The sequence below is a fragment of the Apis laboriosa genome, unplaced genomic scaffold, assembly GCF_014066325.1.
Source record: "Apis laboriosa isolate Shangri-la unplaced genomic scaffold, ASM1406632v1 scaffold62_cov152, whole genome shotgun sequence".
NCBI lineage: Eukaryota > Metazoa > Arthropoda > Insecta > Hymenoptera > Apidae > Apis > Apis laboriosa.
Genome location: NW_025223954.1, coordinates 316,790 through 330,588, shown reverse-complemented (window position 1 = coordinate 330,588; position 13,799 = coordinate 316,790). Strand labels below are relative to the sequence as shown.

The 13,799-nt window shown below is 41.5% G+C and overlaps 1 protein-coding gene across 1 annotated transcript in view; it reads right to left on the bottom strand.

Annotated features, from left to right (window-relative positions):
* The window catches only part of LOC122718356 (homeobox protein OTX2-like), a 37,156-nt gene that overhangs the window by 4,928 nt on the left and 18,429 nt on the right, over positions 1 to 13,799 (bottom strand). Inside the window, exon 2 of the mRNA XM_043943320.1 lies at positions 8,590 to 9,046. Coding sequence (XP_043799255.1) covers positions 8,590 to 8,815 — 226 coding nt within the window. The 5' untranslated portion in view covers positions 8,816 to 9,046. The remainder of the gene's footprint in view (positions 1 to 8,589; positions 9,047 to 13,799) is intronic.

Here is a 13,799-nt window from a genome sequence, read left to right as displayed (position 1 = left end):
TCTCGCTCTCTCGATCCGAAAACAGATAGGTCGAAGATGATTTTCGAGAGGCTTTCAACGACAAAAGGGTATAAGGCATCGGTGTGGTACCGCAGACCGGAGGACAGAAAAGGGGGTGGCGCAGAGGGGTGTAAGCGTTGCGAGGTCGCGATAGCGTAATTTTGAACAGTTCCCCGCTACGACCCACCCTCCTCTACCTTCCTCGTGCCATCGAGCCTCGCTTGGCTCGTTCCGGGACCCACGTAATCCGCTTATGAGGGGGGGTCACAGGGGCGGCGGGGCGGGCGGCGGGGGGAGGAGAGGAGAGAGGAGAGGAGAGGAGAGGAGAGAAGAGGAGAGGAGAGGAGAGGAGGGAGGATGGGGGACGGGGGACGACAAGTCAGGACGGCGGCGGGACGGGGGCCGGGGGAGGGGGGTACACCCCGGAATACACGACCATCCGAAGAGGACCAAAGTCGCGGTTCGTTCCCAGCTGCCTCTCTGGAAACGATGGTACCCAACACGCCAACGTACAACCGTTCCAACCAATAAAAAGAAGAGGTTGGAAAACTGCGCTTCGCCCGGTGTCTCCCGGTTGGAAGTTGGATCGTAAAGTCGAGGAAGGAATGGTGTGCGGGGGGAAGGAACGGGGAGGGGGGAGGGAGGGGGAGGGGGAGGGTACCGGTCCAAATCATCGCCCCACTGGGATGCTACGCGATCGTCCTGTATTTTTAAGAGATCGAACATTATTATTATTGTTGTTGTTGTTGTTGTTATTATTATTATTATTATTGTTATTATTATACGTGAATTAATAATAATTTTACACCGTTTCGGTCAAAAAATTACGGCCATTGTTTTTTTGTCCTTTTTTTTTTTTTTTTTTTTTTTAGAATCGATATAATCGGGCGTGTAAATTTTAAGAGTGAGGGGAGGGGGGAAGGAGGGAGGTCGAGGTAGGTAGGATGATGATTGCGAGGTAGGAGTACAATGGTGTAGCAAAAGGAGAAAGCATCTGAGTGAGTAGGTTTAACAGGAGGAGAGGAGAGCGAACGAAAGGAGGAGAAGGAGAAGGAGAAGAAGAAGAAGGGAAAGGAATTAAAAACGGTAGCTTCACTATCGCGAAGTGGAGAATTGTTTACGACGAGGAGAGAAAGCGAGCGAGATATTGTACGCATCGTACGTACATTTATCCCTCTTCCCGTTAAACCCTTCTGTGCAAAATCATAAGAGCGAGATAAGATTACAATTATTAATGTAAGATGTGGATCGGACAAACGCGTGGATCATGCTATTGCATCGGTCCATCTTCTTCAACTTTTAAATCTGACTTTCTCAGAATAATAACTGTTTAAAATCGATCGAGTTTTCCGTAATACTAAACTAATTTTCATCCATATATATATATATTATTCGTGATTTTAAATATCCGTCTAATCAAACGATTTATATTTCCAATGACAAGCTTCTGACCAGCAGAAATTTATCGCTGTCCTGTAGAATTGGACTGGACGGCACGTGAAAAAAATTAATCCAGAAGCGTTCGTCGATGAAAAGCGACAACGAGGCGAAACTTCAAAGAAAGAGAAGGAGTGGTCTTGTGCCGTATGCCGTATGTATCTCTCTCTCTCTCTTCCTCCCCCTCTTGCTCTCTCGCTGAACCATTCCCTTAAGGAACGATACGGCGAGTAACAACAACGAAGCGAAGGATGATGACGATGACGCCAAAGATGATGCATACACACGTGATCGCCGGCTAACGAACCGGTCGAGTCGGTTATCTGGTTGTACGTGTGGCCAGATCGTCGAGAATGATTGCGGCCGGGCACAATGTAAAATTCCATGGTTGGCTACCGTGGTCGCAACGATGGCCACGACACGCCCGCGATCATTGAATCTATGATCCGTATCTTCCGTTGTGCGCGGAGGATATCCAAGCGAGCGGAGGTCGGGCGAAAGGGGATGAGAGTGCTTCTGGGCTTCGAAAGAGAGAGGAACGGATCCAACGCGGAGAGAATGCTTGATTGTCGAGTGGGCGTTAGCGCTACCGTTAACGACGGCCTTTGCCGACGGCTATACATCGGCCCCTGTGAAAGCCAGGCCCTTATCCACCAACGAGACAATGGAATTCCGATTATGGTCTTCCGCCTGCCTCCACGCGGCGTTGAGTGGGCGCGCGAGGAAAAGCCCTTCGTTTGCTTCCAATTCTATGTACGCGATTCGAAACTCGAGCTTAAACAGATAGCGCGTCCAAGCTTCCCGCAAGCTTCTCTGCTTCTCCTTTCCGCTTTCGACCTCGTCTTCCAACTTTTTCTTCTTGTTTCTCTCGAAATATTTCTAAATTTCTTATCTTTCGATCGATCGCGTCTCGAACATTTTCTATTTCATGCGCTTGGAATTAACTTTCCCAAGAAAAAAGAAACGAAAAGGAATATCGTGATTTCGAAATTCGAAAATTATTTGCAAACACTATAAAAATATATAATTTATTTACATTTCTGAAAAAGGAAGGCGGAAAGAGAACGATAAAACTCGAGATCCATCACGAACTTGTTTATTAAGAATTATTACCTATCTTATATTATATCCTCGTGCTTCATTGCGAAAAATAATTTCTTCCTTCTTGTGTCGAGATGTCGTGGCGTTATGCGATGTCGATAGTTTAATACCGCTTCGAACGTCGTCCCATTTAAACGAAGGACGACGACGACGAAGCCTCTTCGGACGAATTTCAAAACGTATGAAAAATTGAGAAAATTTTTTGGGGGGAGGGGGAGAATAAATTCGGATATACGGCGAAAAGCGGCTAGCTAAGCAACCCTAATGGGACGGCAAACACCCGCTGCGTCCTGGAGTATGATTCGATTTATTATCGTGAGCGCGAGACGAGGCCTGGGGGTTGATACAAGGGTTGCTCTGGCTCATTGGCCCACAACGAGATCAGACGCGACCCTAATAGCAAATTCGTTTTCCGTTTATTGGATTCTTCCTTCCCCTCTCGTGTTTCGAGCTTTCGGCTCGGAAACGGAATCACGGAGGAAGTCAATGGACCGATAACAAAATTTCACAGTAATTTCCCCCCGCCCTCTTCTCCCAGGCTTCTCCCTCTCCCTTCGAACGAGATACGATTCACGATCGATTCACGACTTTTTCAACCCAAACCAAAACAAATAGACGCGATCTTATATTCGCTTCTAACAAGAGACGTGAATTTAATCAATCTCTTTCTCTCTCTTCCTCATCAACGCGATTATACATTTTCACGCGTTAAAAGATGGAATCGAAACGCGTGAAATGAATTACGCGAGCGGCGCTCACTTATCCGCGATACGTATCTAAAACTATACTCGCAATATGAAATATGGTGAGTCTAGGGAATTAATGGCGTGATTAAGCTCGCTCACAACGTTTCTCATACACTTTCTCGGATAATAAATAACTGGGAGTCGGGACAACGATTACGACGACACGCTTATCGAGAAAAGAATTGAGGAATTAAGGTGAATAACATCGATCAAGAAACGAGCGATTACGTGTCGAAGATCGAACGTAACGACGGATACGATATATCGTCAAAATAATCGTCAAAAGTTGGTCAAGTTTCGAGTAAATTGATAAAACGCGTTTCGATTAATCGAGAGAGAAGAAGAAGAAGAAGAGGAAGAGGAAGAAGAGGAGGAGGAGGAAGGAGAAGGCGATCTTCTGTGGACGGAGGCTCGGAATCTCGTCCCACGGGTACGGAGGAGGCGGTTATTGGTTATTTCGGTATTCATAGAATACAAGATGCGCCTGGTAGCGAAATTCGATGTGGCAAAACTGGAGGAGAGTGGGCGGTGGGTCGAATGTCGAGAGGAAAGAACGAATATACATACGATCGAAAAGGGAAGGGAATCGAAAATTAATTAAAAGCTAAAATACGAACAGGGCTAGGCTAGTGATGGAGAACGTGGAAGGCGGGGGAGGAAGGGGGAGCCTGGATTATTCGGAGGGGGGGACCGTGGGATGATAGCACGTGCCGCCACCGATGAGAGACGGAATTCTAAAAGGCCATCAGTTACGAAAACATTTGGCCGACTTTGCCTTTACGGTATGACCTCCGTGAAATCGCTGCGTAAAGCAGATAACCGCGTACAGGATCGTTTATCTTTCGCCGTTTTCGGTGTGTATAACCGATATTTTTCTCCCTCCCTTCTTTTCGAAGGAAGACGTACGGAACAGGATGTTTGATGCAAGAGTTAAAATTGCGTATCGAGTTATCGAAGCCTGGCAAACAAAGAAAGAGAGAGAGAGAGAGAGAGAGAGAGAGAGAGAGAGAGAGAGAAGCACAGCGCAAACTTCTTTTTCGACGGAACGAACGAACGAACGAACGGAAAGAAACGCGTGTGGCCTTCGGATCTAGCCATTCTTACGTGGTAATCTAGCAGAGAGGAGCATAAGTAAGTAACGAAATACCAACACGCATCCTGGACAAGCGAATAATCGGATAAGCTTCGTGTTACCGTCTTCCAACCGATGCCTTTTTCCTTCGCTCTTTCCTCTTCTGCGTCCACCTGCTTCGTGTAACGTATCCACGTACTTTTTTAAAAAAAAAAATATAGATACTTGTGGAAAAGAGGTAGCGAACGGACGAAAGATTGGATTGGAAAGATTAGAGAGGCGAACGTTGAAAATGAAAATCATTTTTCAAAATTGTAAATTGGCCGAGAAATTAGAGATCGATGCTTCTTCTACCAAGAGACACGTAGACACGTGTCGGGGAAGGTGGAAACATAGCGGAAAATAGATTCAAGTATCGATATCGTTGTACGTGATATTTCACTCAGACTCGAGTGTTTATCCTGCAATTAGGGCCGGACCTGTGTATTTGGATCCCTCTATCGAGCACCGTGCACGCCATCCGCCTACTCAATTTATCCCGTGACACGCGTCCAACGATCCCGAATTCTTCTTCCCTATTCGTATACGGCAAGATTTCTCTCCGTTCGCTTTCGCCTCGCGTGCTTGTTTAGCCCGATATTTTGTGGCCACTTCGTAACAAAGATGGGCGCACGTGCTCCCGCCACGTGCCACCCTTAACCTGACGCCTGATTGAGCGATTGAAATTCTATCGAATTGACAATTCTCCCCCGATGAAACGTTAAATCATCATCCCGCTTCGCGTTAATTCTTGCCAAATTATATCACGAAAATCTCAATTTTTATCAAAAATAAATAAATAAATAAATAAAATTCCCCTCGAACCAAAGAAAAGCGAAGCATATTAAAAATAAAGAAGAAGAAGAAAAAGATCGAAGACACATTCTTTCTTTCTCCAGGTTATTGGAACTCGATTCTATCCATTGAATATTCGAATCGAAAAAAATCAGAGGCGTGGATGTTTACGCGTCACGATCCCATCTCCACCGAGAGGCGGAGGAAGTTAAGTGGACGGGCAATTTCTCTGTGACAACAAATAGTAGTAGTCGAATGAGAAAAGGGAGAGGCATGTGACGCGTTTCCCACGTACTCTTCCATCCATCCCTGAACAACGGGGAGAGAAACCTCGGCGCGTTAACGACAACGTTTCGACACCCCTCCCCTTCGGGCCACCCTTCGCCCGGAGCTACTATCTCTTTTTTATTCGCCCCTCCCCCTCTCTTTCCTCCAACCCCACCGTCCGATTGCATAATAAAATAAATACTGTCACAGCGTCGCGGCCAAACATTCTTCGACCTTTGCATTCGAATTATCCGACACGAATTACCTCTTTCACGGCACGCGACATTCCTAGCTTCGATCGATTTCGCACGGTATTCCGCGATGCTCGGTTTCGTGCAGCTCGAGGCTACAATGGAGTCGTAATGGAGGAGAAGAAAAATTCGGGAATAAATGAACGGATCGATCAGGACGAGTTAGTCTTAGAAAAGTGGTTGGAAAAATTCTTGGAAATTCTTGGTCCATTGAACGCGAGAGCAAATGAACTATGAAATTAATTATTACGTTATCCACGTGTATCCAGTTTCGAAATTATCTAAACTTTATGCAAATTATGAACTTGTATGTAGAGACTATTAACGAGTTTCTTCTTTTTTTTATTCGCAAATATCAATGATCTTATCATTCATGCTCTAATAACGATCTTAAGATCAAGATTTAACTCGTAGTTCACCGCAAACCATCGTTCACTGATACATTTATTTCGAACAATATTTCCTTCTTAGCAATTCTTTAAATTTATATCGCGTATAAATAACTGCGACGACCGTTTTATATAAATTAATCGGTATTCTACCCATCCAAAGTCCTTTTGATTTTTCTCAAAATCAACCAACACCGATATCATAATCTCTATACGATATACAATCCATACCTAACCGAAAAAAACTTACTGCAAATCGAGAAAGAGCGAAGCTAAAAGTATTCGAAAACGAATCTCCCCTCCCTGCCTCTCCTCTATGTATAAATAGTTCCACATTCTACGCTTCTTCGACTTATTTTTCCGAGGAATCATCCTCTTTCGGCTCGCGCCACGGTGCACGGGGAGCGATAAAAATGCAAAACGTTTCGAAACGCTCGTTACCGATTCCTCTCTCGTTTTGTAGCAGCCACGAGCCTTGTTTCTACCCCGGCTCTCTTCCCGATCGCCTCTTTCGCGCTAACGCGTGCAGACACAGACACAGAGGGACGACACTCGCGACGGCTCTGGTTCCTCTCTCGTTCCACGGCTTTTCGTTGTAGCGGATACGCCTACAACGGATAGGCGGCTGGACGCGGGTACGTAGGGACCTAACGGACAGATCCGTGTTTCCATGGAAACCCACCTATCTGCGTTGGTTGGACCTATACTGCCTGCTGCCACCCTGATAAGCGGCTTACTCTCATGGTTCTCTCTACTCTTCTTCGCTGGGGCATTCCAGCCCCTTCCTCCCACCCTCTTGCCCATCATTCCAATCTCCCCGCTCCCTCTCCCTCTCCCTCTCTCTCTCTCTCTCTCTCTGTCTGTTTCTCTCGCTCCATACCTTGCCCTCTTTCTCTTTCGTAGCTTTGGCCTCTCCCTCCTGCCCCTTCGTGAAAAAGACGAAGACGAGGAGAGAAAGCGCGGGTATGTATTCCAAGCGCGAGGACGCGCGTGGAAACGCGAAGGAAAGATGAAAGGAAGGACTTGATCAATCGTTGGTCCGGCCGAATTGGAAACGACTTGCTATTGTATCGTCGATGCTTGTTATTTTTGATCATTCTGCTACGTGTCTATCCATCTATTTTTTGTTTTTTCGTTGCTTTTTACTTTTCCAGTTTAACCAGTTGGCGGCATCAAGGAGGCATTCGTTTTTATTATCGATAAAATATTGGAAAGAAGAAAGGAAGATTGGATTTGTTTATTATTCCGTGTGATTTGATTCGGCGATTGGATTTTGGAAATTAATTGCGGATAAGAATATATATTCGAGTAGAGGGAAAAAATTCGGGCGATATCTTAAAGAAGCAAGAAGAAATGCACGGGAGCGTCTGCCACGGAATGATACACGCGTTTGCTATAGTTAAAAAGAAGCCCTGAGTTTACTTCGATTTTGTACGGCTTCAGTCGATGCATCGATTTGCATGGCAATCAATAACGGCTGGTATGGCGCACAGACCAAATACTTTTACTAGGAGATAACAGACCGCACGATTCGCGAAATGCAGGAAACGTGTATCATCCATCGAGCAATGAGATCGGGAGCGTAAAACTCGGATAAATGGTACGAAATGTTTGCAGCTACCAAATAAATCCATCCAATACCTATTTAATCGCATCAATCCTTCGTTCCCAATCAAACGAATGTTCTTTTTAAAACCTCGTAAAAAAAACGCAAGAATAAAATAATTTTTGGCTAAAAGTGTACGTAAACGATTCGTATATTTACAACACCGACGCCGTTGAAGACAGAATGAAAAGAAAGGAAATATTCTTCTAAATTATCATCTTCTTTTGTACCTTTTCTTTTTTCGTAAATAAAAAAAAGGACAATCGAATTAAACGAAATTTCTAAGTTTCCTTTTTACCAGATTAGAAAGTTAATTTTTGTGAAAAGAGGTGAATCGTTAAAAGAAATGTTCCAACGAACAGCTAACGCCACCTCACGCTCATACATCAACACTTTCACTTACTCGAAAATGTCAATATCCTTTGTTCCATTACCTATCGCAACCAATGAACTATTGTCGCATTTGCAGGTAAGTACTTGCCAAAAATAAAAGAACTAAACCTAGGGAAACGAGGCATTTTAAAGCCCGCGTTCCGGAAAATAACAAAGAAAAAAGTAACTCTTCTAAACGATAATGACCAACTACCTTTCAACCTTTCGCTATAAATTAAATTTCTTTAAAATACCGTCGTAGAATTAACGTTCAACTCGAAACACTCTAATACTCTAATATCGTAACATCGTTCAGTCACCATTTCTTTTCTTTCTTTTAATTTTGCAACAAACATGCATGTCCGTGAAACGTTATCTCCGAAGAAATCGAGAAATCGGTCGATGAAACTCGATTGTCTCCGGGCCAAAAAAAAAAAAAAACATTCGAAAAATCTCATCGATACTTCGAATAATTGAAAGAGAATTCGCGTGTAATGAATCTAACGGGACTAACCTTGGGGAAACGCAGCGAGGCCGTGCTCCAAGGGATGAGGGTGAGGATGGCCGTGAGTGGCGAGGGCGAAGGGCGAAGGCAGGCCAGGATGCGGCGCGCCCGGGTGCGGGTGAGAGTGCGGATGTGGATGAGTACCAACCCCCATCGCCGGATGACTGTGGGGATGGTACTGAGGACTACCGGTCGGGGCGCAAGTGGCGCCCGCCGCCTTCAAGTACCCCGCCATGTAACCCGCGAGGCAAGCCAGCTCACCCGCCACCGCTGCACCCTTATCGCGCTCCCTTATCTCTTGACCCCCGCCCTCCTCCGCCGCCCACCAGCTGTTCTCCTCCCGATGATTGTTCTGGCTCGGCTGCGAAGATAACTTCGCGCTGCTCTCCGACACCTTCGTCGTCGGCTCCTGTGATACCGACACGTTGCCGTTTCGCGCGCAACTGTAACCTTCGTAATCCTCCACCTGAAACGATAATTTCACAATCGCGTTAGCGCAGAGAAATAGATTGAAAAAAGAAAAGTCTCCTACTCGATTTCGATTTTTGGACTGTGAGCGAACGTGAGACGTAACGATGGTAACGCTTCTCATTTTTGAGAAAAATTAGCATTTTTCTTTGTGCTTTGTCTATAATGACTGTATTCTTGAGGGATAAATTGTTGCTCCTTTCTTCGGTATACGAAATATTATATATATATATATATTTTTTTTTAATGTAAAATTGGTTAAATTTATTTACGATTAAGATATTATTTATAAGAGGATGCCGTTAAAACGTAGTGGTAACTCACAAGCTTATGATTAAACTCGGGATACTGTGTGTAGTCCATTTAAGCGAAATCCAATAAATCCAAGGAAAGATTCTTCGTTTCTGTTCATCACTGGTGCGTCACTACACTACACTTAAAATTTTCATTGATCATTGTTTGTCGTATCACTGTTGTTTTAAAATTTCTTCCTGATTGCTGTTCCTCCGATACTGTCACCGTTTGATTGCGTGTTGCTGCCTCGAGAAGTATGATAGAATTGACGGACAAATTTGCCAGCCACGAGTTTACCCTGCGTAGGGTAACTATCCCCACCTTTAACAGTTTAAATAGTTTTTCAGGACCTTTATCCAGGTCCCTTCCCTGTAAACGAGGGTGGGGATTTCGAAGCAGACCTGGCAGGAAGAACAGGGATACTTGTACGAATGGCTTGTCGTGGGTTACGGCTCGTCCTTTTTACGACCAACGTTACACGAACGCTTCGATTAATCCCAATAACAATTAACCAGCCCCGTTATTTAACTCGAACGAACCTAAAGAAACTTCGATTGCTCGCGTCACTTTCGCTTCACTTTCCCTTTCCTTTCTACAAATTTCCCCAAAACTATCACCGCGTATGAAAATTTGCATCGTTCGAATTTATACGTTTATCATTAGAATAAGCTGGAAAAATTTATAAAATCGATCGATATAAAATTAGAAGGGATAGAATCGATCCGGCGCGTGCTAAACCGGAAGGAAGCCGAGGAGGCGGGAGGGGCTCTATGTTAAAAAGGCGGCTTATCCGAAAAACTTAACTTGCCACTAGACGCTAAACGGCTAAATAAACTTCCAAGTTTTTATTCGACGGACGGACAAAGTGGAGATACAATGTGTCGGAAAAAGATGGTGGTGCAAGAGTGGAGAGGAGAGGAGAGAAGGACGATGCACGTTGGTAGGTATGTTTACACGGGGGCATTATGGCGGATAATGTTTGTTATAGGCGTCTATGCTCTAGAGCCAGGAGAGGCGAGACTATCCGACGTTAAAAGGCCAGCCTGGTCGATCCGCTTACGGCGGATGAGGCTCAAATTGAGTGAGAGATAGTGAACTCTCGTGCAACGAGTTGCACGAGCATCACACATGTCTCGATGGGCGCACCATGCATATTTATATACACGTTACTTCGCAATTTATAGCGTATCGCGTAATAATTTCGTTGATAATCCAATACACGCACGAAGGTATACAGTGGATACAATAGAAACAATACGAACGTGTAACGCGATACGTGTAAATACATTGATCGATGTAAATCGAATCTTTTGTCCTGTTGCACGGATTTATTATGAAAAGCAAAAATTAACCATTAGATATTATATTATGAAAGTGAAATGAAATGTTCACTTCGAGACAATTAAATTCTTGTTGTTTCTTTTAATTTAGTTGGCTTCTCTTGGTTTTTCTTCGTTTTATTCATTGGAAACTATCCATATCTGTTAATTCGTTCCTGAAAAATGGACGAATATCGAAATGCGATAGGTAAAATTTTAAACGGAAATTTAACTGTTATTGAAAAATCGTGAAGAAAGTACATTGTACAAAAACTTTCAACAACGAATATTCGTAACAATATAAAGATTCTACTTGTTGTATTTGAAAAAAGTAGAATTGTTAAGTATTAAAACAATACTTAATAATCTTTCATCACCAAATTACTACACACTTTTACGTTGTGAACACGATCGAAAGCTTTCTTTACAAACAATGCTTTTTATTCCCCAATGCTTAACATTCAAATTAAAATACAGTTACGAATATTTAAAATATATTTATTAAGCAAATATTTTTACTACGGTTTTTCCTACGGAAAAAAAATCGTCAAAATCATTTTATATTCGTATAAAATAAAAATAAAAAATACGAAATAAAATAAAATACGAAATAAAAATTATTTTCGAGGTGTATGTACCATATTTCCATAAAATTTTGAAACGAAATCATCGAAACAAGTGTTAACCGTGAAAGAAATGATAGATACTCTGCCTGTGTCACAAGCCTTACCTTAATCAAGGAATTAATAACACTTTGGCAAAGACCCTTTTTCTTCGAGGGTTTTTGTCAATGGTATAGGACAGAAGAGCAGTATTGCGATTTGTGGTTAACAGCCCAAAAATATCTTGCTTTTGGGAAAACTCTTGAGCTGTTGCCAAATCAACTGAATATTGTCTGTTAGCGCCCTTCTTGGTATTAGACTAGACCTCGGTAAACAGCAGCTACAGGGTGTCGGTGACCAGTCTTCAAGGACGCATACAACTAATACCTTACCTGAGAATTTACATTCTGACAGCTGATTCTATCCTCTTGTAAACTTCTACGCATCTTCATAAATTCATTTGCGTGTTATTTTTAAGAAATGCGAAAAACCATTTCTTTTTTTTTTTCTTTTTTGGAATTTATAAAACACTTTTATACAGTTTTACATCGATAATAAAATTTTCCAAGTAATATTTAATTTTCGTTCCCTTTTAACTTTCGTTTGTTTCTATCACGATTTTGGAAATATCAGAATCAATTGAGCATTAAAAAAAAATCGTTAGAATTTCATGTCATTCAAATGGAACGTAAAATTATTCAAAAATTGTTTAACGAAAAATATAATTATATATTTTAATATTTTTAAAGTTATTTTTATAAAAAAAAAATAGATATCTTTTTTCGTGAAACGATCATTTGAAACGCACGAGATGTGTGATAAATTTCATGCTCATCATTATGATCTCTCTCGCGACGATTACGATATAATGATTTTCGCGATTGTACGAGTTTTTTCTTTTCACTGGAATTGGCGAATCGAACAAGACGATTCTTTTTTTTTAAAAAAACAATCAACTCTAGAAAACACGTTAAGATAAGTATTACTTTTCATTATCACGTTGATGTATTAATATATAGAAGAAAAATATTGAATGAATTGAAATTTATTTTTCAACAAAATAATTGATTCTTCGTCATCTCGGCAATCTATCTTCTGACTAATTTTATCTCTTCACTTGTATATAATACACATTTCGTGACGATGAATAATTAAAGTGATAATTAATAGCGAGACACAATAATTGCGATAGATTGGAGTAAACATCGGATTTCTCCGTGTGATTGATGGAAAGATGGCCGCCTCATGACAGTAATGTGCTTATGTTTTCATGTTTTCAATTAACATAGAAGATAACGTTTTTGTAACTGCATATATCACAATATAAATTACTCGGAGGTCAATAGTGATCAATAGAGTGTTCGATCTTTGATGATCTACTGGTCACGAGTGTTTGTAGAATTAGAAGAGATTTTAAAATTGACGCATACATAAAAGAAACGAAAGAAAACTTTCTTCAAGTTACCTGAAACAATTAACTTGAGTAATTATCATTATTTATCTTCTTTATTTTCAAAAACGATAATCCGTAATATCGATCGTTCCTTCGATCGAGAATTCATTCGTTTATGAATAACCGAATAAGCGTACACGGCGATGGTGTTGAACTGTCACGATAGGGAAAAAATTATGAGTACGTTTCAAGGAGAGAAGGATAGACTGCGTAGACAAGATTGCGCAAGCTTCGCCTAGCGAAAAGAAGAAGGGTCGAACTAGGTAAAAAATCTATATAAAGGTGAAAAGAGGAAAACTGGATGGGGTGGTTGGCTCGAGGAGTAAAACGGGAGAAAAGGGAGAGAAAGAGAGAGGCGTGTATCGAGTTTGCGCGTTTTATTCCTCCTCCTATGTTCAGGCTCCGCCCTGATGTTTTCCCTCCTCCAGCTTCCCTATTCGCCCTTCGATCCCTCCTGGACCATAAGGGATCGTAACTTTGTCGACGTTTCGTATCGAAATTTTACTCCCTGAATGACGGGTGTCACGTCGTAGAATCGAGTCAAACGTGATGATGAATTTACGTTTACTTAAAAAAAAAATATATCCAATTTTTTCTTTCCTTTTCACGATTACTTTCTCTTTCTTTCTTTTTTCTTAAATTAAAAAAAAATCGATATATATATATATATACGAAGGATCTTCGTCAACGTTTCGTACAAAAATTTTAATTCCTGGATGATAATTATGGAATGGAATCAAATAAACTCTTGCGTTATAAGTTTATTAAAACACGTCCGATTCTTTTCTTTTCTTTTTTACTATTATTTTCTCGTTCTCTTCATTTATATAATCATCGTATATAAAAAATCGTAACATTTGTCGTAGAATCAATTCTAATGTGGTAAGTTCGTGTTTATTTGAAAATTATGTAAATTTTTTTCTATTGTCTTTTTTTGACTATTATTTTATTTTTTGCTTCTTCTTTAAATAAAAAAAAAATTAAATTAAAAATTAAAAATTAAAACACGTCCGATTCTTTTCATTTCTTTTTTATTATTATTTTCTCGTTCTCGTTCATCTATATAATCATCGTATATAAGAA